The 26,796-nt window shown below is 42.0% G+C and overlaps 1 protein-coding gene across 2 annotated transcripts in view; it reads left to right on the top strand.

Moving 5' to 3' along the window:
• Window positions 1-7,110: 7,110 nt before the first annotated feature.
• Window positions 7,111-26,796, top strand: part of LATS2 (large tumor suppressor kinase 2) — a 48,942-nt gene continuing 29,256 nt past the window's right edge. Inside the window, exons 1-2 of one of the 2 annotated variants that reach the window (XM_050333070.1) lie at window positions 7,111-7,278; window positions 11,436-12,006. In XM_050333070.1, coding sequence (XP_050189027.1) covers window positions 11,668-12,006 — 339 coding nt within the window. In that variant the 5' untranslated portion in view covers window positions 7,111-7,278; window positions 11,436-11,667. Of the gene's footprint in view, window positions 7,279-7,988; window positions 8,008-11,435; window positions 12,007-26,796 lie in introns of those variants that run through there. The other variant, XM_050333071.1, reaches the window with a different exon arrangement.

The raw sequence follows: 26,796 nt of genomic DNA, 5'->3' as shown, positions 1-26,796 counted from the left end.
TGCTTCCCTCTTTTTGAAGAAGACTGGCAGAGAACTAGACATTGCTGCTGATATTCTTACTTTACCTTCCCTTTTCATGTTTTCTAAATGGGTTCAAGCTTTTATTGGCTACCAGTGCTGTGTAAAGAAAAAGTTCATCCCACACACATCATAATGATTTGGTTGCTAGGAGTATTTTTAGCAGCACGATTTGGTAATTGTTTCCAAATACAATGGTTTAGAAAGAGTCACACTGTGGCCCAGCAAACAGTGAAACAAGAGTACAGGGAGGGGATGAGGCAACTCACAGCATTATATGCAAGGGGATAGAGCTGCACAGAGCTCCCACATCCCTCACTGTCTCAGGTGGCTGAAAGAATGTGAAATGGTGAAGCTGTGGTCTCTCCCACTGTGCCCACAAAACAGGGCAGACAGCTGCTCAGGCAAGGCAGGACATGAGTGCTGTAGTCACCACAGATCCACATCTGTCATTCACTGAAGTGGAGCCATGAATAAACACACTGACCCTCACTCATGGTAGATTACTACCTCATAGCCTAGTCTGTGAACAGATTTGCTGCTCGCACAGACAAACTGTACTGCTCTTTTTATGTAGCATCTTTCCTTCTGGAGAAACCTTACGTAGAGAAGATAGGTGGGAAGAAAGACTTGATGGTAATCACCAAAGAGATGACACAGTAATCTCAAAAAAAACTTACAAAAATCAACTCATGTTTTGACTAAGTTGTTGTATCATGCTATAACCTAGCTGATTTCAATGTCCCTAGTACTTTTGAGGAACGTGATTTCCTTTAGTTTGGGTTTCTAAAGGGTAAAAGCAGAAATAGTCTCCTCATCTGTAGTGGACCAGCTGAATACAGGCACTTCCTGAAGAGCTGATGCAACCCATCTCACCTGTTCTTGCTGCTCTGCTGGCGGGAATTCTATCCCAGCAACTCTGTGCAAACACATGAAATTCAGAAAGTGCAGCTGGATGGAACCAGGAAGTGAAATAGTGCAGCTGAGTCTCATTCCCAGATCGATTGGAATGCAAAAGGAAAACAAACCTTTCCAAAGGAGAAAAATAAATGAATAGATCTGTTTTACCTAGATTTAAGAATGTGGTTGACAAGCAAATCTTACAAAAGAGCATATTAGCACAGAGTAAGCAAATTTTATCTTCATGCTGTTCCTTTAAACAAGCCTGAACTTTGTTGGGAAAAGGTCTCAAGCCATTGAGCAATGTCTGGTTTGGGCAATCTTGTTGCTATGCTTCATCGGATAAGCACAGCAGTAATTCAGAAAATGAAGCCATGCTGCATCTGTCGTATCATCTGAAATTTACTTCAGTTTTGCAGGTATTTGAAGATTGCAAAATGAACCACATTATCCTGCAATATACTGCCGACATTGGAATCTGGTCTGAACCTGATGGATTTTTTCAGCTTTCCAGACTCAGAGATTTCTCTTTCCCCCTGCCCCACCCTGCAATATATTCCAGTCAATGACACTATTGAAATTCTGACAGTAATTTATATACAGTAAGTGACTGCCTTCAGATGAGGTGCTAAACAATTTCTCTGCACCAGGCTGCATTTTTCTCATGAAATGTAGCACTCTATTGGCAGTCACTTCTTCTCCCAAGCCAAAACTTTAAAAGCACTATTTTTTTTATAAGCACTTTTAATTTATAAGCACTATTGACAGTTTTGCGTGGAAGGCATGGAAAATATTTATGATAAACAAGCTCAGGAAACATCCTTAGATAGGACTGCCCATGAGTAATATTACTTACAAAAATAGTGTCCATGGCTTGGAAAAGGCTGTAAATATAGCTACCATCCTGGAAAGACAGTTATGCACAGACTTCTCTTCATACGTGCTCTCAGTCCAGCTGAAAACAGTGGGACTAGTCACATGACTGAAGATAAACGTGTCTTAAGTGTTTGCAAGACTGGCATTTTCCCTGCTGAACAGAGGGACTCTATAATGAGCCCCTCTCAGCTTTGCAACAGAACTTTAAGAATTTTGAAGAATTTCAGGACTGCAGGCTACTTCCATGTTAATGATCTAAATATATATGCATATATATAGGAAAGTTTACTCTCTTATTGTTTTCACCCTGTATCAGTACCCCTTGCTTATGGCTAGCATGGGTATCTGTCATGCTGAGGGGTCAGGGCCAGCCTCCCACGTCCAGACATTACTGTATTTGGTATGTGGGGATTATTTCTCATGGAGAATTGTCTTTATTAAAGACGATTGAGATATCAAAACCCATAATATTTATGCTTTCATGAAAAACAGGCTCATGTGGGGGACCTTATCACTCTCTACAACTACCTGAAAGGAGGTTGCAGTGAGCTGGGTGTCGGTCTCTTCCCCCAGTGAACAAGCGGCAGGACAAGAGGAAATGGCCTCTGGTAGCACCAGGGGAGGTTTAGATTGGATATTAGGGAGAATTTCTTCTCTGAAAGGGTGGTCGGGTATGGAACATGCTGCCCAGGGAAGTGGTAGAGTCATCATCCCTGGAAGTGTTCAAAAGGCATGTGGATGTGGCACTGAGAACATGGTTTAGTGGTGAACACAGTGATGCTGGGTTAATGGTTGGACTTGATGATCTTAGAGGTCTTTTCGAATCTTAGTTATTCTATGATTCTGATTCCAGGCAGCTACATCCATAACAAGGTCAAACATGACCTTTGCATCCAAAAATCCTTTGCAGCTTGTGTTCCAGATGTGAAGTGCCTGTCTGCCCTCCTCTGGTACCTCTTGTCTCCTTACCATGGTGAAAGAACATGAAAAACGAGTAACCCCCTGTTGGAGTCACTGCTTGTTGGTGGAATGCAGGAACCAGCTAGCTCGGTGTAGGGTCGACAGGGCTGAATCTTTATTAACACAAAATGGAGGGTTTATATAGGATTGTGGGAGGAAGGTTCAAGAACATGGGAGGAGAATAGGAGGAGCATGCTAATCCTCCAACTTGGATTGGGTAAAGGGTAATACATAAACATGGCGAGATCATGCATATGTATGCAGGGATAACATAACGACAGGGAATAACAGGGATTGGTCGAGCTGCTGTGGCTCCACGAATTGTCCAATGGCTGCTGACACCTGCTCTTGGGCTCGAGGTCCATGGCAACCACTTGCTACATGGTGATACTTGCAGCTGCAGCTCGAAGGCAATGTCACCTAAAAATCACTTATAATACATGTTGTTTTTAACCACCATGATTAGGCTCTATACAGATATGAAATTGACTCCATTTATCCACAATTTCATAGACCTGGTCGCCAACATCTCCTCCTTTTTTGTTTTATAATTTACATTGGAAGAGATGTTTTATATAGATGACAATTAATGATAATAGTAAATAGAACAAGAAATAATTACAATTCATATCGGAAGAAATACATCAGTTAAACGTAAAAGGAAAATACAGGGACTGTACAAAATGATATGTTTGGAAATTAGATATATATGTCTTTACAATTTTATAATTAAAGATTTCTACAATTAAATGATGATAGTACCTGAGAAGAATTAATCAATAAATAAGAGGGAAAATTATATGGGATAATAACAGTAATGGAAATAAAGGAATAAACTAAAATTCTTAAATGGTGTTACGACAGGGTTGATATCAAAGGTATTACAATTCATTTTAATTGATGTCGTTTTATAAGGGAGGATAAGTGGTAATGATGATGTTTGTGTGGTGGTGTGTATTCATCGTGATTTAGGTGTTCAACCTGAAACTCTTGATAACTGGGGAAAACAGAAGCTGGGGTAACAGAGGCAATATGGACACGTCCATATTTTGTATTCTCCTCTCTCCTATCAACAAGAGGGAGTGAAGTGTGAAATGAAAAGATTAGTAAATTAACAAATTGAAGTAGGTATAAATTATGAAATAGAAAAGAAATAACGTGTTTTAAATGTAAACATAAAGAATAAAATTGGAGACGAAATTCTCATACGAAAATGATGAAAACAATACACAAGAAGTAAGTAATTGAATATACACAAATAAAAAGTAATATGATTTATGTAGGTTACTATTGTTGTAGTGTGGATATTCTGTTTGGTGTTAAATATTGATGTTATTTAACTCCCTGAATAGTTTAATGGAGACAACGTTAATGAAATATAAATATAAGCATAGGTAAACGTAAAAACAATTGCAAGAATTAAAAGGTTTAAAAAGGTATCAATAATAACATAACATTTTTAAAAGAGAAATTTTCAAGTGAGGTATTAATAAAGACTTCTTCTTAGAGTTGGTGGGATATAGGGAAGAGGGAGTAGGAAAGGGGAACCACCGTGCAGGGACCTTCTCTACCCCGCGGCAGCGCATCGCTTTGAAGCGGCGACGCCGTCAGTCAGGTAGATGGGGAACCTCTGCACGGAGGCTTACTTTACCCCGCGGCAGCTCATCGCTTTTGAGCGAAGGTGCCATCAGTCAGGTAGTTTATTATTTCCCAGTTAGGAATGGGGAAGTAGGGAAAGAAGTCTTTATTATACTATAAAGATTGTTAAATCAATAATAAATGTGAAATAACATTATAAATCTCATAAATATTAACATACTTTAAAAGTTAAATTACAAAAGAGAACATATTAAAAAGGTGAAGTTAAATTATAAGAGAAAACACATGAAAAAGATAAAAGTCTCCTTTGTTGGTTTCATCCTAGAGTGTAACTGGGTAAGGATTTTGTGGTAAAGGTCTGCGAAGGTGTCTTCGTCTGCGAATAGGGTAGTTGTGAAACGGCACATAGGCGATGCGTCCATGGGGTAAGAGGATCCGGACCCGCTCGGTTACCGGGAGATGGGCAGCGCCATCTTCCCGGATGTTGTTGTCCCGAGAGGCGGAAGTAATGGTACCGCCATTTTGAGGTTGACAAAGTTCCGGGGCGGTACAGGTGACGTCAGGCACGGAGGAGGGTGAGGGTGACGTGGTAGGTGACGCAATGATGGGCGGAGACGCTGTATCTCGCGGGTGTTGATTAGTACCGCCCTTTCCTCCCTCCTTTTGCCCGCGAAAGTTTCGCGCGCTGCCTTCATTGTCGCCATTTTGTCCCTTTGCCCTTGAGGAGTCATCCCCCCCCATATTAGGTGGTAAGGAAGGAGATGGTGACGCAGATAGAAAACCAAGTTTGTCGCCATTTTGAGGTGGATTGTCTTTAGCCGAATTGCCGTCGCAAATTCGCAAACTACTGCCAACATCGATGTTAATATTTGGAGAACAGTCATTTTTATCCTTTTGATTCTGGAATGTTGTTGTTATTAGTCCAGAAATTTCTTTTTCTAAAGGATTTTGTTTCAGCGTGTCTTTGAATATCATAAAGATTGTACTCCACGCTTTAAGGGCTTTGACTACTTGACTGTCCCCATTAAATATAGCGTTGGTAATCGCAGATCCTATTTTCGCCCATTCTAGGTACGTTAATAGTTCTGGGATAGGATCGATGTTTTTATGGATCCATTTGACCAGAAATTTCAGGGAGCTTTTATCCACCGAGGAATTAGATTTTTTAAGCAGCATTTTCAGATGGTAATATGTTTTGTATTCTTCCCGTGAAAGGGAGGCTCCCATAGCTGCCTTTTCTGTTTTTATATTTTTAGTTTTTTGTAAAAATTTTTCGATTTTTATGTATTTTTTCGTTTTTTGTAGGGGGTTTGGAGACGGGGTAGGGAGGGAAGGACACTGCCCCGGATGCTCACCTCTCCTGAAGGTCGCCTGCTCCTCCAGTGAGGGGGGACGCGATGCCCAGTCTCATCCGAGGGGAGACTGCCGGTCTGCGGTGTTTCAGATACTCCCGCAGTTGAATGTCCACTTGAGTGCCAGTGTAGAGTTTTGAGAATAAAACGTCTACAGGCTAGCCACAGAGGTGGACGCCATTGTCGCAGTCTCTGAAATGGGAAAGGATCCGATCCAGCCAGGGGGTTCGTCGTGCCCCACGTTGGGCGCCACTTGTTGGAGTCACTACTTGTTGCAAGAACCAGCTAGCTCGGTGTAGGGTCGACAGGGCTGAATCTTTATTAACACAAAATGGAGGGTTTATATAGGGTTATGGGAGGAAGGTTCAAGAACATGGGAGGAGAATAGGAGGAGCATGCTAATCCTCCAACCTGGATTGGGTACAGGGTAATACATAAACATGGGGAGATCATACATATGTATGAAGGGATAGCATAACAACAGGGAATAACAGGGATTGGTCGAGCTGCTGTGGCTCCACGAATTGTCCAATGGCAGCTGACACCTGCTCTTGGGCTCGACGTCCATGGCAACCACTTGCTACATGGTGATACTTGCAGCTGCAGCTCGAAGGCAATGTCACCTAAAAATCACTTACAATACATGTTGTTTTAACCACCATGATTAGGCTCTTTACCGACATGAAATTATCCCTATTTATCCACAATTTCATAGACCTGGTCGCCAACATCCCCCCTTAAAAAAAAAACAAGCAGACCAGAAGCTGAAAGGAAACTCCAAGTAGGCATTGGTTGTGATGCCACTTTGTGTGCATGATTAGTCCAGCATGGAAGGAATAACGGTAGGAATAAACAAAACTGTCAACTGAGTTTGGAGCGTGGGGTGAGTGGACAGGCATCTCTAAGCCGCCTCCCTTGCCCAGAGGGCTGTGGATGCCTTATCCCTTGGATGTCCAAGGCCAGGTTGGATGGGGCTTGGAGGAACCTGGTCAAGTGGAAGGTGTCCCTGCCCATGGCACGGGGGTTGGAACTGGATGATCTTTAAAGTCCCTTCGAACCCAAACCATTCTGTGGTTCTGTGATTCCACCTCAGCCCTTTTCGCCTCAACAAGTGGAGGTAGTGCCATTCCCTCACCACCTCTCCTGCCAGAGCCCAGCGGGGAGCTGCTGCGAGCGGAGTGGATTTTGTGAGGGGGGAAAAGTGTCACTTTGTACAGCTCGTAAACCCACGGAAGGGCGCCCCGAAGGGGACGTGCGGGCGGAGGGCAGCCGGCCCCCGCCGCCCGGTCCCCTCGGGGTGCGACAGCCCTTCCCGGCCCTTCCCGCCCTGGAAGCCCCTCCCCCCGCTGGAATGCGCCGGGAGGGGAGTGGAATGACGCGGCGCCGCGGGGTCACGTGGCGCGAATGGAATGCCAACAATGTAGCGAATGTCCCGACTGCGCCCCGCACTCGGCGCCCGGGACGGCCAAGGGGGAGGATGGAGAACGGCCCGCGCCGCCGCGGCCGCCGCCGCCGCTGAGCCGCGCCGTGCCCACCGCCGAGGGGCAGCGGCGGCGCCGGGCGCCCCGGCGAGGTGAGCGGAGGGGCGCGGGGGCGAGTGCGGGTTCCCCCTCAGCCCCGGGCGTGAGCGCCCCCCATCCCCCAAAACTGTGTGCGCGGAGGGGAAAGTCCTGTGGAGGAGCGGGGCGGGGGAGCGGAGGTGGGTCGGTCCCCGAAGCGAGAGTGAGCGTCCCGTGTGCGCGTCCCCTCCCGGGGGCAGGCTGGGCGCCCTGCCCGCACCCTCCGACATTTTCCGGACACTCGTGTGACAGCCCAGCCCGGCCCTGGCGGAGGGGGGTGAGGGTCCGCCTGTCCGCGGCCTCTGCCCCAGCAGGCCGGAGCTGCTCGTAAATGGCCGGAGTTTGTTTTGGGAGCTTTCCGCCCGCGCGGGGAGCGAGTTTGGGGCTGTGGGAGAAGGGGCTGGTGCTCCCGGCGGCACACGGGTGTGGGGGGCGCCCCGCCTGGGCAGAGCCCGCCGGGCGGGTGTCGCGGGGGCGAGGGCAGGGCGGGGAGCCGGGCGGGGGCATCCAGAGCCCGCGGGGTCCCGTCCGGCCGCGGCGGGGGCCCCGCTGTTCCCAGTCAGCTGAAGGTCACTGCCAAAATCCAGCACTTCGCCACCCTCGCTGCTGCCTCGTGAGCGGTGTGCGTGTTGAAATACCCCTTTCCCCAGGAAAGGCGCTGGCGCAAATGACGCAAAAAGAGGCTCGTTTGGAGTGTCCGGGCTCTGCGATCAGTCCCTGCCGGGCTGCTGTGCGTGGGGAAGGTGAGCTGTCTCCCACAGCCCTGCGTTGGGCCGGTGCTTGTGGTTGGCGGTGGGACACTGGCACAGGGTTACTTCTGGACAGTTTTGTTAGCAGAAGGAAGGAGAGGAGGAATCATTTTGGGGAAAATCCTCTTTTCAGGAGTTTTTCACTTTTACCGTGTGCCTGTTTAGGAAGAGTAGTACGGTGTGTATAAATGAAATCTCTGAAACGCTTCCACCCCATCGTAAACCTCCAGTACAAAGTGGACGGTCCCCGCTTTCTTGAATTTCTGATCAAAAAGACCCCGAAGCAATACGCGTAAATTGAGAGAGGGAAGGCTGTTGTAGCAGTTTCTTAAAACTCTACTCTTTCCTTCTGCAGTGAGTGCTAGCTCAGCTGACGCCGGTACCCGCACAGGGAAACAGCTCGCTGGCTCAGGCGAGCTTTAGTTTGCTGTCTCTGTCCCAGCTCCACAGAGCCACTAGCACACGCAGCCTGTTGGTGAATGAAGAAACAGGACAGTGAATAGATAGTGCTGCTGGAACAACAGGCATCAGCATATAATTTCAGTGTGGTTGGTTGGTTGCTGCCAGAGCAGCTATTGGTATTTCTCAGATGAAGCAAAATAATCAGTTGCTCAAAAATTGTTTAACTTGATGCAACTAAAGTAATGCTGTACTTATTTGAAGTGTCGTATCTTCAGGGTAATGGGCAAGCTTCTAATTAGTACAGAACATAGAACTATTTTGGAAAAGACACGAGCACTGTTTAGTCAGGATGGCTTACTCAAAAATAATTCTGAAAAATAATTTATCCTGATGGTAGGAAGGCTATTGATACATTCCTGCTGTAGGCAAGGTGCAGATTAGAAGGATTTGGAGTTATCCAAATCCAGACGTACAGTCAGAAATGCTTAGACAGAATGAGACACTCCACATATCTTTTGAAGCATACAATCATCTTTTTTGCTAAAGATGCAAATAACAGGAAGGTTTTAAAAAGCGGGCAGCTTGTCTTTCTTTGTAAATCATCTGTAATGTTTAGCGTTCCAGTTTCTTGGCTTATCTTATGTATTTCGTTTTTTTAAAAAAAAATAAAAGCCCTGCAAAAATATGAAACAGGTTTGCCGTTAGCTCCAGTGCTTACTGTTGCTGTTGCTCTCATTCACACTGTCTAAACGACCAGCGTTTCTTTCTGGTTTAACAGTATTGTAGATGTAAGCCTAGGAAGTTTCCAGCTGGTTTGACCCAGCATTATTAGACTCGGCCTTAGGCTAAAGGTCACAGAAGTTCTTTATGTGAAGCATGTGTGTAAGGGGGAATGCAGTCTCTTGCTGCAAAAAGGTGGGGGTCTTGCAAGCTCCCCCAGCGTGTCCGAGGCCTGAGGATTGGCACAGGGATTAAAAAGGAAGAACAACCCAGATGCCTAAACCCAGCCATATGGTGCCTGCTGCTGTCAGGAAAAGAAAGACAATTATAGACTAATTAATTGCTCTGTATCTTCTAAGCACTAGCTAGTTATGGTGTAATCTGAAGAAGGCTGCAATACTATTGTGGTTTACTTTTTTAACGAGGCTATATTCTGCCCCAGTAGAAAAAATTCTGTTCTAGGGATCCTGCAGTTGCTTTTGTTTTCATTTAGGACAATGAAAGCTTGATTTGTTATTGACTAATAGCTGATTTGTAGAAACATCAAAACCTAGATGACCTCCTTTAGCACTCCCCCTAAGACAAGTGGCAAACCCTTTCCAGTGTGCATGTGTGCATTTATGTCACTCTAATTCCTCTATGAGTTAGTGTTGGAGGATTTCTGTAGGGAGTACCAAGTGGAGGAGCTCAACACCTCAAATACGTTATGGGTTTTTTTAGTTACCAGAGCATTTAAATCTTAGCAAAGGAGGTTGACACGGGTTAATCTCGAGTGATTAATCTGTGCTCCTGCATTTCAAACTGGTGAACCATCGTAGAAGAGTCTGGGGTCTGACTTCACTGCTGCATTTCAGTCCTTGGTTGTAGAGGAAAGCTTGAAGTGGGCTCTGCACTGATGAGGAAGTGGTGATGGGCTTCAGAGGTGAATGTGTTTTCACAGTAGTAAGCTGCTTACTAGGCAGCGAGAACTAATGGTGAATGTATGGAAATGTTTATTTTGTTGGGAAATGCTATAGCTGTCACAGGAAAGGCTGTCACAATGAAGTGAGTTTTAATCTGAGCATGTGAAAATAAAGAACAATACTTTGTGGAGAAACTCTTTTCAATTATAAATGTGCTATGATCAGGAGCAAAGCACCTTTTAAAACAAAAATATCCAATCGACTTCTGAGTGGTGGAGAGAAACATGCAGTGTATTGCCATCCGCAGTATTTGTGGTTTGAAGACAACTGAGCAGAATTCTTACCTTACCAGCGCAGTGGCTGAAACACCATTCGGAAGTCACTTTACAAGTGCAGATGGTAGCACCAGAAGCAAACTTACATTAGCAGCATCCACAGCTAGATGACATATCTGATTAAGCTGTCTTTAATCCTGTTCCAAATGCACCGTTATTTAATGTTTCTGTTACGGTGATGTGTGAAAACTTAGTTAAGGTAGAATTTTTATTATAACTTTGTGCTGCACAGGGATCACAAGCTGCACAGTAGCTCAGCAGCATGGTTGCTCTCTGCTGCATGTCAGAAGAGGTGCATAAAGCTGTCTCAGAGTCTTTTTTTTCTGCCTTGGGATGCTACCTGATCTGGTTCTTCATCTTCTGCTGTTACTGTGTTGCTCCATTTACCCCTCTTTTCCCTTTCCTCCCTATAAGGCATAGTTAATGAAATATCCTATACCCCCTCCCCTTCTTTTTTGTCCCCCCGCTTTGTCCTTCCAGTTCTGGGGAGAATTGTTACCTTCAGGCTTTGCTAAGATATTCATGTGGAAAGGCAAAATATCTTGTCTTTTTGCTATTTGCTTTGTTATTGAAATACTAGAAGTTGCTATGGTTAGAGTCATCAATATTTCCATTATAAATCTTCTTCACAAACTTCTGAAACTGGGCTCAGCTAGTGTAAAACAAACAAAATATTAAGCGGGGAAAAAACATTTCATGAGCATACTCTTCCCTAATTATGAAATAGGATAGGCTTGTCAAGGATTTGATTATGCAATTGGGTGGGAAACATGCCACAGTTGGTACTGTAAAATTCTTAAATGTTGTAGGTTTTGAATGTTTTATTTTAATTTATTTTGAAAATTAAACTTAAAAATTAATTACTTATTGATTAGGTTGAGAAAACCTTTTGGAATCTTGTTATTGAAAACAGATAAAGTGAAAATCATTAAAGGATATCCAGCTGTGACAGCTTAAGAGGTTAAACTGATTCACTTTCACTTGATTAGTTGTCACGCTGTCCCTTCAGAGGCATTTACAATATCAACTTAATTGCATGTACTTTTATTTTTTTTTGTTTCAGACACTGTCCATCTGCAAAATGATGATTCCACGGATTTTCATTTTCTGCAGGAAATGTGAAGATTTTGAGCTGAAGTAAAACATTGGCAGAAATCTCTTGAGAATTTTGCCTTTTTCTCTTCGAAGGATTATGTTTACAAGAAATTGATAACACCAAGTGACACTTTTTCGAAATAATTTAAAAAACACAAAAAATAAAGCTGTATTTATGCTCAGAGAAAACTGGATTAACAATGAGGCCAAAGACTTTTCCTGCTACGACATATTCTGGAAACAGCAGACAAAGATTACAAGAGATTCGAGAAGGTTTAAAGCAGCCATCCAAATCTTCAGGTCAGGGACTACCTATTGGACCAGGCAGTGAAACTTCTCTGGACCCTAAGATTTTAATAGGGAAGGATGCTGCAAGGCAGCAGCAGATGAGACAAACGCCCAAGTTTGGACCTTATCAGAAAGCTCTGCGGGAAATTAGATATTCTTTGCTGCCCTTTGCTAATGAGTCGAGCACCACAGCAGCTGTTGAAGTGAACAGGCAGATGCTCCAGGAGCTGGTGAATGCAGGTTGTGATCAGGTACGTACCAGTTTGGAGGGGGGATTGTCACAAGTTTACTCTCAGGATTGAAGAAAGGATTTTGATGGTGGCTATCAAAGTAATAGTATCATAGAAGTGCACCAATTCCTCTAGCAGTCATACTGCTGTATGACTAGCAGAATAGATGGACTTCCTTTTGAAAGAAGTGCCTGGTTTGGGATTAATTCACGTTAAAGACAGTCATGGTGACCTCTAGGATTCTTTTATGATTTCTTCAGTTGATATCAGTTGATATGTAAGGCAGGGTAACTTGCCTTATTTTTTCTTATTTCTTTTCTTCCTTTTTGTTTCTTCATTTTTCCCTGCAACACTGGAACAAGCCTTAGCTGTGAGATATAGGGTGGAATTTTGTCTAGCAGATCTAAGCCCTGTTCACTGTCAGAAGCAACTGTAAGAAAGAGTGAGTATATGGTATTTGAAGAAGGTCCCTTTCTGTTGGCCAGAAACAGGTGGAATTGGCTGGATGTTCAGCAAACAGCAGTGGTTCAGTACACACCTGTTCTTCCTCACCTCTTTGCTTCTGTTAAGAGGTGGTAGCCCTGTTCAGGGTGTAGAGGTGATTTTGTTGTTGTTGTTCTGGGATTTGATACTATAATGTTTTCTTAATTCAAAGACCCTTTCCTTGGTGCAGAATACAGTCTTCTTGTGTTCTTCTTCTGCCTTCATCTTGCTTGTGCATCCGGTGTTGGTATCGACTTTCACCTCTGTCCAGCAATAGTTCAAAATTTTGCTTTTTAGAGACAAAGTGCTGGTTTGAGTTCAGATTCTGATTGTTGTAGGAGCAACTTTTTTTCCATGTGATTAAATGGCAGTTGACAAGCTGAAACATTTCCATTTGTGCTCCATCATATAAATTGGAGAGATTTAAAACCAGAGTGCTTTCAGTGGCATTTCCTTGGTTTCAAAACTTAGCCTCCATTCACTCATGGCAGAGTGTGAGTCTCTTGACTCTCCTGCATCATATTCTGAATCTGTATAACAAAACTAACATCAAGCGTTATCATAAACAGTGTGCATTTCCCTGGAGCTATATAAAGACTAATTAGCGCTGTTTCTATTCCAAGGAGTTTATGCTGTGTGAGGCAATCAGAGATTGCAGATCTAATGAGAAGGGCTGCAGTACAAGTAAACAATTCCTGGTCCAATGAACCAAGATGCTGTACTGAATTATTTAAGTGGAGGAACCGAGGATTTTCTCTGATCTTAAGTATGCCATGAAAACAGTGTGTTTTAGAACTCTACCCTCTAAAGTTCCCTAGCTGTTTAGGATGAGAACACTCCCTGTGCATATGGAGCCAAGGTTAAATGAGCACAGCTGGATTCTGGGGTGGAAGTGCATGTTTGGTAGGTTACACGGACAAATCGTTCACACATAGAACAGGCTCGTTGGACTGAAATCTTGGAAAGTACTTTGAGCACACTGCAGCACAGTAGTGTTAAGCCAATGTATAAAACAGAAATACCTGACCACCTGTTAAATATCTTGGTATTTAAGGAAGTGTAATGGACTATATATATAAAGCTTTTTATATATTTAGCTATTTTTACTTCGATGTTCATACAGTGGTATTGCTTCTTACAGAGCACTGAGCCCAATTCTAACTCTGCTGTGGAGATTTTTGATACTTCCTCAAACTGTCTGCACATTTTTGGTTGTTTTCTTTTTTCCCCTACTCATTGGCCATGATCCTCCATCCTCACATGTAGCATTTCTCCCAAGGTGTGACTTGTTGCCTCGAGATGGCATTATCAGGCCTCTCCCTTAGGCATGTTTGGCATTCAGATCTAGGCATAAAAGGCTAAAAATGCTGGGTTTCCTAATGTGAGTCCACACCCCATGAAGGTTGCCTGTTCTGAAGGGCTGTGAATGAATGGATTCTCTTGAGATGGTGTGAATGGTATCTAGCCCTGGGGATGGCATGGCGTAGGGTGACAGGCTTGATTGGTCTCTCTGCTTTTTTTCCTTCCTGAGCTGTTTTGAATCAGATGCCAAACTGTTTCAGATCGGGATGTCTAGTAAATCGTTGATCCCAAGGTACCCTGTTCCTGCTTGTGGATCAAAGCCTTTAAATGCCTACCACATGGACATCTTCTGTAGCCCTGTAGCTAACAGATCTCTGATTTAATGGAGAACTGAAGGCAGCGTCACTTTCTTTGGGGATGATTTTATATAACTCTGAAACCAGTGCTGGTGTGAGGTTGGTAAATGGGCCTTGAAGCCCACCTCCCACCTTCCCTCAAATCCCGGGAGCAGAGGTTTTGAGGTTAAGGATTTCAGGTCCATGAATAGCTAATAGTCTGCTTGGGCCTTCCTCTACTGCAAGTCTGCAGAGAACAAGATCTTACACCTCCCCATCCTGCTTAATGGTATACAAATCAGCTGTTCAGCAGCTGCAAGCCTCCTGAAGTTGGCAATTTGTCATAAGAAGCTGTTAATTGTGGGTGTTCTAGGAAGCTGTGAAGAATGAATAGGCATTAATAACAATAACATTCAATTTGATCTTATGGGAACTCCATTCTCAAGCTGGATTTGGGCTGATGCTTTTTGGTGTTCTAGATGGAACACTGAAAAGTAATTCTAAACCTTGTGGGTAATCTGTTGTAGTGGACACCAGGCAAGGATCAGGATTTTTCTTCAGTCTGTCTATTAGGCCACAATAGGGATTTTTGGAAGAGTGAAGGGAAGCAGTGGCAATTGAGAAGGAAGACAAATTTTAGAGGCTAGGGAAATGATACTTCTTTTTGTTACTCTTACTAGCTCCAGTCATCTGGTATAGTTAGTTTTTAACAACAACCATTTTGCATCCTACAAGAGATGTTGCTTAATAGGATGTGCAGCAACCTGTTCTACCTAAATGACTCTAATTTTTAAGGTGAAATTGAAATTGGTTTAATTAAATAAAAAGGAAACATAAAATGTTATTACTTTACTCTTGCTCTGTGAAAGACTCACACAGCCAGGAAATTGGTTATAAACCCCTTGGTAAACTTAACAAGTATATGAAATGCAGTGTAATTCATGAAGTAAATACCAAATTCTTGTGTCTTTCAGTTACAGTCACCATAGGTGTTACCTGTGAAATCAGTTTGGTGTTTTTTTTTTTTTAATTGGTTAGAAAGTTGCCAGTGTCCTTTTAAATGACCCATGTTCTTTCAGAAAGATTTATTTTTCAGCCATTGTGCAGTTTATTATTTTATAGTGAAATCTGGTCACCTAAATTTAATGGGGACTTTGCGATTGACCTGAAAGAAGCCAGGATTACACACTTTTTTTTAAAAGAGATACAGAACAAAATTACACTCACAGTTAGTCATCGCTTTTCTGAAACAAATGGAGTAACTTGGCTCTTGTTTGCTTAAGTCATCTTCTCAACAGTAATTATTTAGCGAGTTTGAATCAAAAATAATTAGTGCAGCATAAATAGTTCTGAAACTCGTAGAACGTGACTGCTAAAGACCAGACCTTTTTTGTTGCAAAAACTTGAAGCCAAAAGCACTCCTAATATACCATTCTTTAGTAAATAAAATTCCTTGGTCTTGGAAGGGTAACTTGCAGTCACTGTAGAGGGACAAGAGCATGGAGCGTCTGTCCTGTGGGATGGTAAACTGCTGGAATCACCTGGGGCAACTGGATGGCGTTTGGGGTGTGGTGGTAAATGCAGCTGCTGTTGTGGATTGAATTTTTCTAATGAATAGATGCAATTGAGCATATGATCAGTGACATTCCAGCAACCTGAATGGGCTGCACTGTACTTACTGTACTTCCTTAGAGCATAAACAGCCACTGACATTGTAACTTAGAGTGGGCTGCAGCAGTTCTGGATGAACTGTGGAACGTTACACACTTGTCACTTTTGTGGGATTTTTTTTTTGTCTTTCCCTCAAGCAAACTTTCCTTTGAGCAATGGTGCCTTTTCTGGGTGAAGATTTCTAGGCATGGTTTGTTTGGGCAGCTATTTTTAAGAAAAAAATCATATTTTAAGATTTTTTACAGGCTGTGTTCCTTCAGTAACATGCTCTCTGCTGTACAACTATGGATATGTGAGGTAGGGAAGTTCTTACACTTCTTTGTTTTCAGAGGCTTTAAAAAATATATCTGTAGTAAAACATGTATGTCCCAGCTGTGCCAATATCAGGACATTCAATATCAGGGGAAGAGCTGTCCATTGGACACCAATCATATTGTCTTTCAGGGAAGTGGAATGGTGTCTGTGGGTGCTGTAGTGTGTCTTAAAAATATCAAGTTGACCAAATAGTCATCTGTATTACACTGAATTAATGGGATTCAGTTTGTAGAGGTGGGGTGGGTTGAAATTCTATACTGCCAATCAGAACTTGGGCTAAAAATCCTTTATATATTTTGCATGTAGAACTAGTAATCTGTTTTTCTTGTTTTATATAGCGTTTTTAGGTCATGCTGGCACCTGTGATCCCTGTGCCATCTAGCAGTGTGTTACTGAGCAGTATGACTTTTCATCATACCGTTGGGAGTGATGAGAGGAAGCAAATACAACGCAGAGCTTTGTTTTGGTAACAAGCTTGCTAAAGTTTTGGTGTAGTATAATATCTGTTGTGTATGTATTTGTTAAGAGAACAAGTCTAAAAAGAGAGCTTGCATTCAAGGTGAAGGGCAAAAAATCTTGTAACAGCCCCAAGCAAATGGGGGAATTAATTTCATAACATTGGCCTGTCATGTAACAAAATTTTGTGTTCTGCACAGGTAAACTTACCTCTGTTAGGAATTCTAACTAATAGTGCCCAGCTATTTGCCAAAACCTCCAGGATGAATGTCTTAGTCGTTCTCTGGGTGTTTTCTGTTCAGATTGTTTTGTTAATGAAAAACGACTGAAGAATGAGCTGTTATAAGATTGCCTGGGTTATACATTAAAGGTGGTAAGAGTCATTGCAAGCTATGTTGCAGGTCAGGAGGATAGAAGTATTCTTGAGTTACAGGGAGGAAAAAAGGGATGTTCAAATGAGGGCACTTACTTCTGAATGCAGGAGAGAGGTTTTATTTTAGCAACTGAAATAGATCTGGTAATTCAGGACATCAGTCTCCTGTGTGTTCCATTTGCATCCCTCATTTGAAGGTAAGTTGCTCACTCTGCCTTCTTTTTACTAGGTGTTTTGAGAGCTTGTTTCATAACCTTTTCCTGTACTTTTTTCTTTCTAACGTCCCTTTTTGGTTTCAATTTTTTTCTCATTTCTGAGAAGTTTCCAGTATAATCCAATGTTCTTCCATCAGAGCATTGTAACGGAATATGTTTTCCCACTGATGTGTCTGAAGTGAGTGCCTTAAGTCATTTCAGTTCTTAGTTGCTTCAGAAAAAAAGTGAGTCATAGCTTTCCAGGGGCTGAAAGCAAGAGGCAGGGATTGCTTTTGAACTGATACCTGCTGACACCTCTCTCTCCTAAGCCCTTTCTCTTGTCTCCAGACTTCCTATGTTGCTGTCACTTCTTGATGATACTTAGTGAATATACTTAGATTCTCTGTGTCATGACACAATTCCCACAATGTATTTGGGAAGGGGTTCTTGATATTGTTCTGTATGAGCATGGCTTGGGGTATGCTGGTCCTGCAGAAGGAAGGAAAGTGTTTTCCCTCAGAGTTTTCATGGTGGTGGAAGTATTCCTTAACAGTATAATAAGTGATTGAATGTTCTCCTTTCCTTGACAAGATGTGGCTTCTTGGCAGATGGTTAGTGATATGGCACTGAACAAGACTACAGTATGTTTTAAACTCTGCCCATTATACCTGTTGGACTCCTTTCTTCTTTATCTAACTATAGAATAAATCACCTACTGGTAGTAAAGTTATGTTTAAAATGACAGAACAGGAATCAGATGTCAGACTTCAACTGTAGATAAGTGTGAATTTTAAGTTATGTTAAACCAGTGCTTCCCTGTTTCTCATATCAGATAAACATTGTAGAAGCTTGGGAGTTAATATAAAAGTCTAAAATTATGTCTTGCTGTAACAGGGTACAGGATTAACTTGCATTGGACACTTAAATTGTATTTATTAAAATTTAACTGCCAGGAGAATGTTTAGCTCTGATTTTTTTTTTTAATAAAAAAGGAAATGTCTTCTTCACAGTCACTAAAAATTCTGCACAAGCATTTACATCAGTCTGAATAAAAAAGCCCTTGCGACCAAAAGTGAAGATTGTCATTATTATTTTAACAGGAAGTTGATATCACAATAGTAGTAGGGTGTAACTGTTCCTTTTGCAGTTTTTTGTGTTTCTCAGCCTAAATCTCTGCTGTTCTTTTCAGCTTGTATCTGAGAGTAACCAATGGGATTTTATAACGAGACTTAAAAATAGCATTTCTTCTGTTGGGGTCTGGGTGGCTTTTGGTTGTCTGTGGGGTTTTTTTTGTCTTTCTCAAGAAAACTGAACAATGTTTTTAAACTTAGATTTCAGTAGGACTGAATGCAAAACTTTTGCATGCTACAGTCTTTAAGGGCAATCCACGAACTTGCTTTGTTCAGCCTAGGAATGCTTTTCTGGTAGTTACTAAACTAAATAAAAGATTACATTAAAACTGCCAACTGAATATCAGTAGAATGCAAATAAAGTCCATGTCTACTTCTCATGTGATATAGAGGTATGTACCATACTTCTGTGGAGTGATTTTTATTATTATTAATTTTCTGTTTTTCGCATGTAGTGAATGTATCCATATGTCCATTAATTCCCCACCATTGCCTTGAATCTCTCTTAAAAAACAGCTGGGTAGACCCAGGTTTTCCTTTCTTTGACTTAGGAAAGAATTCTGACTGGATTGCAAGCTGACTCACTATGGGCACAGCTACTCTGTAGTAGATATTCTACAATCAAGTTCTACTGGAACAAATGCAGTTTGCACTAGTAAAATCAAGAAGGGACAGGCACACAATCTGTTTGCTTAAAGCTACAGATGTTTGTGTTAATTTGGGCCTTATCTTTATTTAGGTCACGTGTGTAGCATGTGAAATACATTCAACTTTTTTTTCACCCTTTCTGCTAATGTTCATAAACTAATTGTGAGTGTAGATTAGATCTGTCATTTTTACATTGCTTGGGTCTGAGGCTCAGGGAAGGAAAAGCTGGTCCTTAATTCTAAGTTTCTATCATTCCCTAGCTTTTTGGAAAAAAATAAAATTAAGTTTAACAATGTCTCTGATTACCAAATAAGAGGCTGAAGTTGCTCTGATATTATGGTCTGTGGTGTTGAACTAGCAGTAGCAGTCTCGTATTGTCCAGGCTTGAGAGTGATCCCAATTTCCCATCTTCAGAAGATGCTTTAATAAAAGCCTAGTGAAAGTCAACCAGTCAAACTCTTGCTGTTTGCCTGCTCTACACATCTGCTGCAGGTCACCCAAAATACTGATGCTGCTGGAATATTTTTGACTTTATATTACTTGGCAGCTTCTCTTGAGGTGGTTCTGTCAGCTGTGATCTTTATGGGGTCTCCCAGGTATGGCTGCAGCACAGCAAAACTGGTTTGGTTCTAATGGTCTTGTCCTGCCATCTGGACTGTCACTGACACTTCAGAAGAGACTTCTTGGACACAAATTGACTCATAGAAATTAGGTTTCACCCAAGAGATGCGTGAATGCATAAATGTGTTATGATGACTGCAGTTGTCTGCATGGTACCAGCTGTTCGTGAAGAACTTAATCCACAGGATTTGGTACTGCCCCGAAGATTTCTTTTTTAGTCTAAGTAAACAAGATTCTGATGTTTGGGGCCGTGTTCTGCTTCCCTGCAGAGTGAAAGATGGATTTTTCCTGATGAGAGACTTGTGCTCTTCATTTTGAGTGAATCCAAGTAATTAAAAATATTTCCCCAGGGAGGCGAAGGATGAAGAGAATGGGAGAGGATATGAAAATAGTTTAAAAGAAATTATTTCTAGGTCAGTTAATTTTCAGAAAGCTGAAGCGAAAGAACGCCGTGTACCCCTAACTTTGTGAATCAGGTAATGGCTCTGGCAAGGACAGTCTGTGAAAATAACTGTGTTCTGTGCTGCTTTGTCTTGAATTGTTATCAGTGTATGTGTGCGTATGTGAAACTGCTACTGTGACACACACTGTCTTCTAGGCACTTAGAGAAATATAAATGCAGCGTAAATGGAAAAATGTTGAGATTTAAATGTATATTGCTTGCGTGACCAAGCATTTTGCAACAGTTTTCTGTATCCTTCATTACTCCATTGCAAGATTCATAAATAACTCATTTAGTCCAAAGCATGCAAAGATGCTCATTTTTGCTCCTTGCATACATTTGGATTTTATACACCATTTATGAATCCATTGGATGGTGGTTATTTCAAAACAGAAGAAAATGTCAGCAGAGACTCAGAGATCACTGTTGCTGATCTGTGGTTTCACTCCCTCCCTGTTTGTTTTGTTCTTCCACTCTATCAGCTTTTAACATATCTTCAAGGCTATTCAAGTCTATACCTTCCTTTCTTTACCTGTTATCATATGGCATTGTTTTTTCTGCTCCAAAGATTTGAAGGACTAATATTCAAAACCTGCTACAGGCCTTTCCCTATGTGCCTCTGAATACCCTAAATGAACTGAATTTTTTTCTTAATAATTGAAAACCATTAAGAAAGAAGTCTTTTATAGACTTCAGCGTTACGTTTTTAGATTTGATGTGGCATCTTGAAGAATTGTAGGTGCAACTGTAATGGGACTTTGCCAGCATACCCCGTATGTTTTCATTTCTTCATCTTTTCTTCCATTCAGTGTCAGGACTCTGTACAGTCTGTGCTTAAACTAGACACCTGTCCCATTTATGCTTTTCACTGATTTTATTCCACTGATTTTATGTCCTGCCAGATGTCAGCCTGATAAAGATATATAAAATATAATTTAATCAATGTATTTGGAATCTTGGAAGTACTAATGTTTGTGGGGTATCCTTGCTTACAAAAAAAACCCACAAACAACCTATCTGGTTTTCCCAATTAAAAGTGTAAAAGGTTGTGGCCATATGACAGAGATCTTTGAATCAAGACAAATTCACTCTATATTGGGCTATTTTTGTCCTGGCTCCAAAAAAGGTCTCAATGATTTTCTCCAGAGATGTGCTTTCCATCTTACTGGAGCCTCTTTTTTTCTGATTGTCCAGCACAGTTTCTTGATTGTATTTTAGATGATCCCCTGATTGCCTGTGCGGTGTGTTCTGCCTAGACATGGCAGCAACCAGCTGGCTGTGTGCTGGGGCAGGATGGGATTTTTCTTTCAGGTGCTCCAGCAGTTATGCTAGAAACTCACTTCTGTTTCCTTTCTATGATCATTTTCTTTGCACCTTGGCCATCTCTCCCTCTCAGAAAATCATTTTATTATGTTCTCCAGTGCAAGCACTAAGTTCATTGAGTGCTTTCTTGAAGGTTTTTTATGAATAATCTGTGAAATGTGTGAAATATTTGCAGCCATGCAAATAGTGGAGAGAAGATGTTAGTGCAGTGTTCAACAGTGCAAATCAAAGACCTAGATCCTAGGAGTCTACAAGTGGGCAAAAGTCATCAGTCTCTGCCATGGCACATGGTGAGCCAGTTCCCCATACTACCAAAGCAGGACCTCACTGGGAAGAGCCAGAAAATTCAAAAGCAAACCACAAGAATTTTCATTTGCGTTGGTGTGCCTCCCCCCACCCCTCACCTCTCTGTTTACTGAGAAGTGAACCTTCAGGGCTCTTAGCCACATCAAAGTAACCTAGAAAAAATGTATTTTTCAGTAGTACTTTGGTGCTGTAAAACCTTTTGCAACAATTTTTTCCAGGAACTTCCCCGTGATTTGTAAGGTGGAGGATGAGAACTTGCTGTTGCAGGCCCTGCTCCTCGCTCAGGAAGAAATGGGTGCTCAGATTTGCTGCCAGGGAGAATCTCTTGCCCCCTGAGACTGGAACATTGCTGCTCAGGAGGGAGAGTCTGAGGCACAGCTCTGGTTTGGAGACAGAACTGCTTTCTCCCAGATTCCTGGGAAGGTCAGAACGTCCTGCTGTGTGTTCAGCACCTCCAGGAATGCTATTTTGGGCAAATAGCAATGCTACATGCTTAACAGAATTCCTTATTTTTTTGCAAAGAATCACATTTTCTTCTCTTGCCTTGTGCAGAACTGTTTGTGCTCCCAAGCTCATCGCTGTGTAGCAGAGTATGAACTCAGTCATCACCCTGCCCTACACAGACCAAACAACAGCAGCTGAACCATTAGCACATCTTGCTGGGGGAAGCCAGTTATCCTATTTTCTGCTGTGCATAAAACTTCCTTCTCTTCCTCTCTCCCGTTAACGTGAAGTAGGACTATTGTCCATCATTAGACAAAACCCTGAGTCAGACTAGCAGGGCACCATCAACCCTCCTTGTGCTCAAGTTGTCGAGGCCATGAATTTGGGGAAAACCCTGCCAACTAGACCACAGATCTAGTTTGTTTTGCCACGTTCACATAGTAGTTTTGTGGGAAGAGGCTCAATAGAACTAACAATGATGAGGGCAAATGGGAAGTGTAACAAGGATGAGGCCCCTGCTAAAAACCAATAACTGGGTGTGTGAGGAGAAGAGTATGACTTTTGGAATTTACTTGGGGGGCTCACAGAGGTGCTAGTGCTGAGCTCAGCCATTAGTAGTAGCAAACGGATTGTTTTAACTCGAGTATCTGCTTTGAAGGGATCATGCTTGGGTGTTGGGAAAGTTATTTTCTTCAGCTCTGCAGTGTGGAAGAAGCAGCAGCCTGAGCCCAAGCTGCTCTCTGCACACCAGGGTTCCCACCAGTGCCCCCCACAGTGTGTGCCTGCTGCTTGCAGAAGCTGATGGTCACTGCAGAGGCATCTTCCCCACCTTCCCAGCCTATTGAACTTAAAAGCTCCAGGTTACCTTGCATTCCTCCTCTCCACTCTCTTTTCAGCGTTTTTTGTGTGCTTGCTTTCTAAAGTCATGCTTAACCCCTGCCATTCTGCCCACATGCTCTGTTCACAAGGCTTAATTGCTTTCTGTACTTACTCTTTTCTGAATGCCTGGCTCCTATGCATTGTTGCAATGGCTGTTGTTGCCTTTGAAAAAAATAAAGGATTTGCTTTTTGTGTAAAAATAGCTTTATTATTTCCATACGCAAGGAATCAGGGCAGGCATGTTTCCAGGTCAGCCTGGAGATGGGGTTTGATAGTGAAATACTCTGTTCCAAAAATGGGCTGGAGCCAGCAACAGTTCTTGATGTGCTGAGCAAAGCTAGCTGGCTTGGAGAGAAGTGGGATCCCTTTTTTGGGTGCGTGTGCATCATGCCAGTATTCTTCTGCTAGAGAGGGGAATCAAGCATTGGCATAATGAGCATTTTACTCTGTTAAATACTTAGATTAATTTTACAGTTTTCTAATAGTCACGTCCTTTCAGTAATTGTAGGTATGAATAAAAGATTACAAAGGAAAGTTTCTTAGGGCATAGTCTACAGCTGCAAGTGCTTAAGAGTATCTGACCAGAAGGGATGTTTGCAGGAGCAGTCTGTATTCCAAGCTTGTGCTCAGGCTGGGTACTGCATAAATAAACATTAAAGGTGAAAATTTTGGATAATGTTGCTCTATGCTTGATTTAGATAGTCTGTCTTACTTTGAATTTTGTTCTCTCTGGTAACCTTCTTGTGAATCTTATTGCCATGTATTTCTTCTAGGTTTATATGAATATGTGGATCTTTTTCATTTTTGTATTTTGCAAGTTCATATTTTTACTTCCTTCAGGCATATTTTAGAGGTCTCTTTAAGCTTTTTAAAACTAGTGAGCTTGAATTTTCTCTTTATCTTCACAAAAGTCACTACAGAAGTAAGAAAAAAAGCACAGAGGGGGAATTACAGGCAGCATTGAAAATGTTCCTTCAGAAACAGAAAAGCAGATTTAACATGAATTAAAAACTCAGCTCTGTTTCAGAGTTGCAAAAGCTCTTTTATTCACCAGAGAACTGTTAAAGCTAGTAATTTTTGGCATAATATCGGTCAGGGAAGCGTGACAAAGTGCAGTGGAATGCACTGAGCTGCGATCCAGCTTGTAGTGGTGTATGACTTTAGTGTATGGAGCATTGCAGGAAGTGCTGCTGGGGGTGGGGAGGCCTTTCATTTCATCAGCTACTGAGTAACAGTGTCCTCCTTCCTCAGACCCCACCTGCATCTACAGGGGGTCCCTTGGTTGCTTGTGTCAGAAGACAAAACGTGAAGAGCCTGCAGAGTCTTGAGTTCCTGGTGGAACCTGTCTCTGTTCCCTGAGCACTGCTGTGCAGAATGCAGTGAGATGAGGCAGTTGGGAAGAGTAGTTTGGGATTTCAGATCAAGTGGGCATATATCTAGACTGGGATTATATCCCCAGCCCCACTGTGCTAGATTATGAAGATTCTTGAGCTGAAGTTCTGCACTCACTGGAATCAGCAGTAAAATTCCTTGTGATTTCATCAGGCCAGAGCTTTGCGGCTTGTTTTGAGCAGTAAAATAGTCCTCCTGTTCTACCAGTGTGCACACATGCTAAGTCCATTTACTTAGACTTATGGTTTGGCACAGATTTTGACCTTAAATGGAAATATGTTCCTATCTATTTAATATTTGTAGCATGGATTTCAGATTACATGGAGAGTTGAACTCAGCTTTATGTGATAATTAATAACCAGTTAAGATATTCCTGTAGCTTGTAGCATACCTGGTATTTTCCCTCTGTTTTCTAAATTACGATGTTAGTGTCCACAGAATTTTCCAGGCATTTCTAACAACATTATAAAAAACCATGATGGTATCTGTCCTGGCAGAGCAAGATCTTTGGTCTGGGACGTGCATGTTAGAAATTGGGAAAACTTTGATGTGATGTGGATAGTGTTGCCAGGGTAAATTTGCTAACAAGAGTTTTACTGTTCACTTCGGGTTTCACATTTGCATTGCAGTGATAATGAAATACAAAGCCATTGATACACTGACAGTGCAGTGAAGCTGTGTGGTGCAACATCGTTGCAAAACATGAGGTCTCTACCCATAAGACATTACAACCTGAACTGATTTTTCTAGCGATGGAATGCAAGAAGGCTGCAGTGCAGAGAAGATAAAAGGAAATTATATTTAGTGGTTTTATTGTTTGTGTAAATATCTCTGTCATTCTTACTGTCTGCTTACTTGTCATTCTTCTGGAGCAGAGCTTGAGGTTGTATTGAAAACGTGGCTTCAGAGCAGGAATAAATGAGTAGTCAGCTGGTGGGGTGTCACAGCCCATACGCTTCAGGTTAGAAAGAATGCAAAGTTGCTTGCTAAAGCAGATCACTTAGATGGGAGCATTGTAATACTCTCTGAAAGCCCATTTGGCTTTTAAGGTATAGATCCCATTTAAAATGTGGGCTGTCAGATTATTACAGGTTAGGGTACTTCTAGTCTACTGATTTTTAGTTCTTCCCTTTTGCAAAGAAAAGCTGTAAGTTGAAAACTGACTATTAAAATTGATATATAAGAATCATTATAGTCATTCAAGTAATGGGCTGCGTATGGAACTGCTATGACTATATTACTGTTTGCTTTGCATGGTAGTACTTCGGATAGTTCCAACATCTCAGCTATTGTGTGTTCTGAAATGTAAATCCTGCACATTTCACTTTTTTTGTGGAAAAAATAAAAAAGCTTGAATTCAGGTTTTCACACATAATTTTATATGTATGTATATGAATACACGTACTTCTAAGCTTCCTTATCATTGGCCTCTGTGGTTAGTCTCTGAAGGTGGAAAGCTTGATTAAAAATAAGTAGTCATAATGTCCACAATTTTAAATGCTGATGGATGCCTTGGAGAAAAGGAGTAGACAGTTACAATGCCTGTTACAGGAAGTGAATGTTGACCTTGGAAGCACTTCTTGAAAACTGCTGTTCAGGAGTCACTGCATCTGTGATTCTGCATGTCACAGCACTGTCCAAGGCAGTGTGCACACAGCTGGAGGCCCAAGTAAGATGCACACACAGTGGAAGTGAGGAAAGATCATTTCTCTGGACTGTAGAAACTGTTCCAAGACCATCTCTCAGTGTAGAGTGAATGTGATTATCAAAATATCTCCATGTGTCATTGCCATGGAGGCTTAGCTGTGTTTTGGGTTTGGCATGCTTAAAGTATACAAGCACAGATCTTCCCATGAGCCTGCAGTGCAGTATGATGCAATGCCATATTTACCAGTACTCGGCAATGTGCACACAGGTTAGAAACCAGTAGGAGTACTGTCTCCACCCAGTTCTCCTAGGGGAAATTTAGGAAGTTGGAACTTGATTGCCCAATCAGGCATATATCCTTACCTTTGGCAGCTTTGTTGAACAGGTGCAGAGATAACTGTATTTTTTTTACTTTGTGCACAAATTGAGACTGAACGATGTGCAGTAGTCTCTTAGTTTCTGGAACTCTGTATTATGAATCCTGCCTCCCATGCCATGTAGTGTGCTCATTACTGGTAATGTTACCCCATTAAAGCACATATGGCCAGTTTTCATTCTGCTTCTGAAATATTCAAGAAAAATTTTGCTCAGTGGGATTTTGCTTTAGGCCTCAATTTTAAGAACATGTTTTCTCAATGAAGAAGTGATCACTTGTCTGTTACTGATTTCTTAATATTTTGCACCCTTAAAGATCTTAGAAGAACCATTGCTGTCTTTGAATGGTATTCATGCAGCTGAGCATGTGCGGTAATAATAATGATGATGATGATAAGAATCACAGGATGAGTAAGGTTGGAAGGGACCACAGTGGGTCATCTGGTCCAACCTCCCTTACAGTAAAGAAGGGACC

Source organism: Myiozetetes cayanensis, unplaced genomic scaffold, assembly GCF_022539395.1.
Source record: "Myiozetetes cayanensis isolate MyiCay16 unplaced genomic scaffold, myiCay2020 scf5-8, whole genome shotgun sequence".
In the NCBI taxonomy this organism is placed as follows: Eukaryota; Metazoa; Chordata; class Aves; order Passeriformes; family Tyrannidae; genus Myiozetetes; species Myiozetetes cayanensis.
Note: the sequence above shows the minus strand (reverse complement) of the source record. Positions and strands in the feature narration are given on the sequence as shown.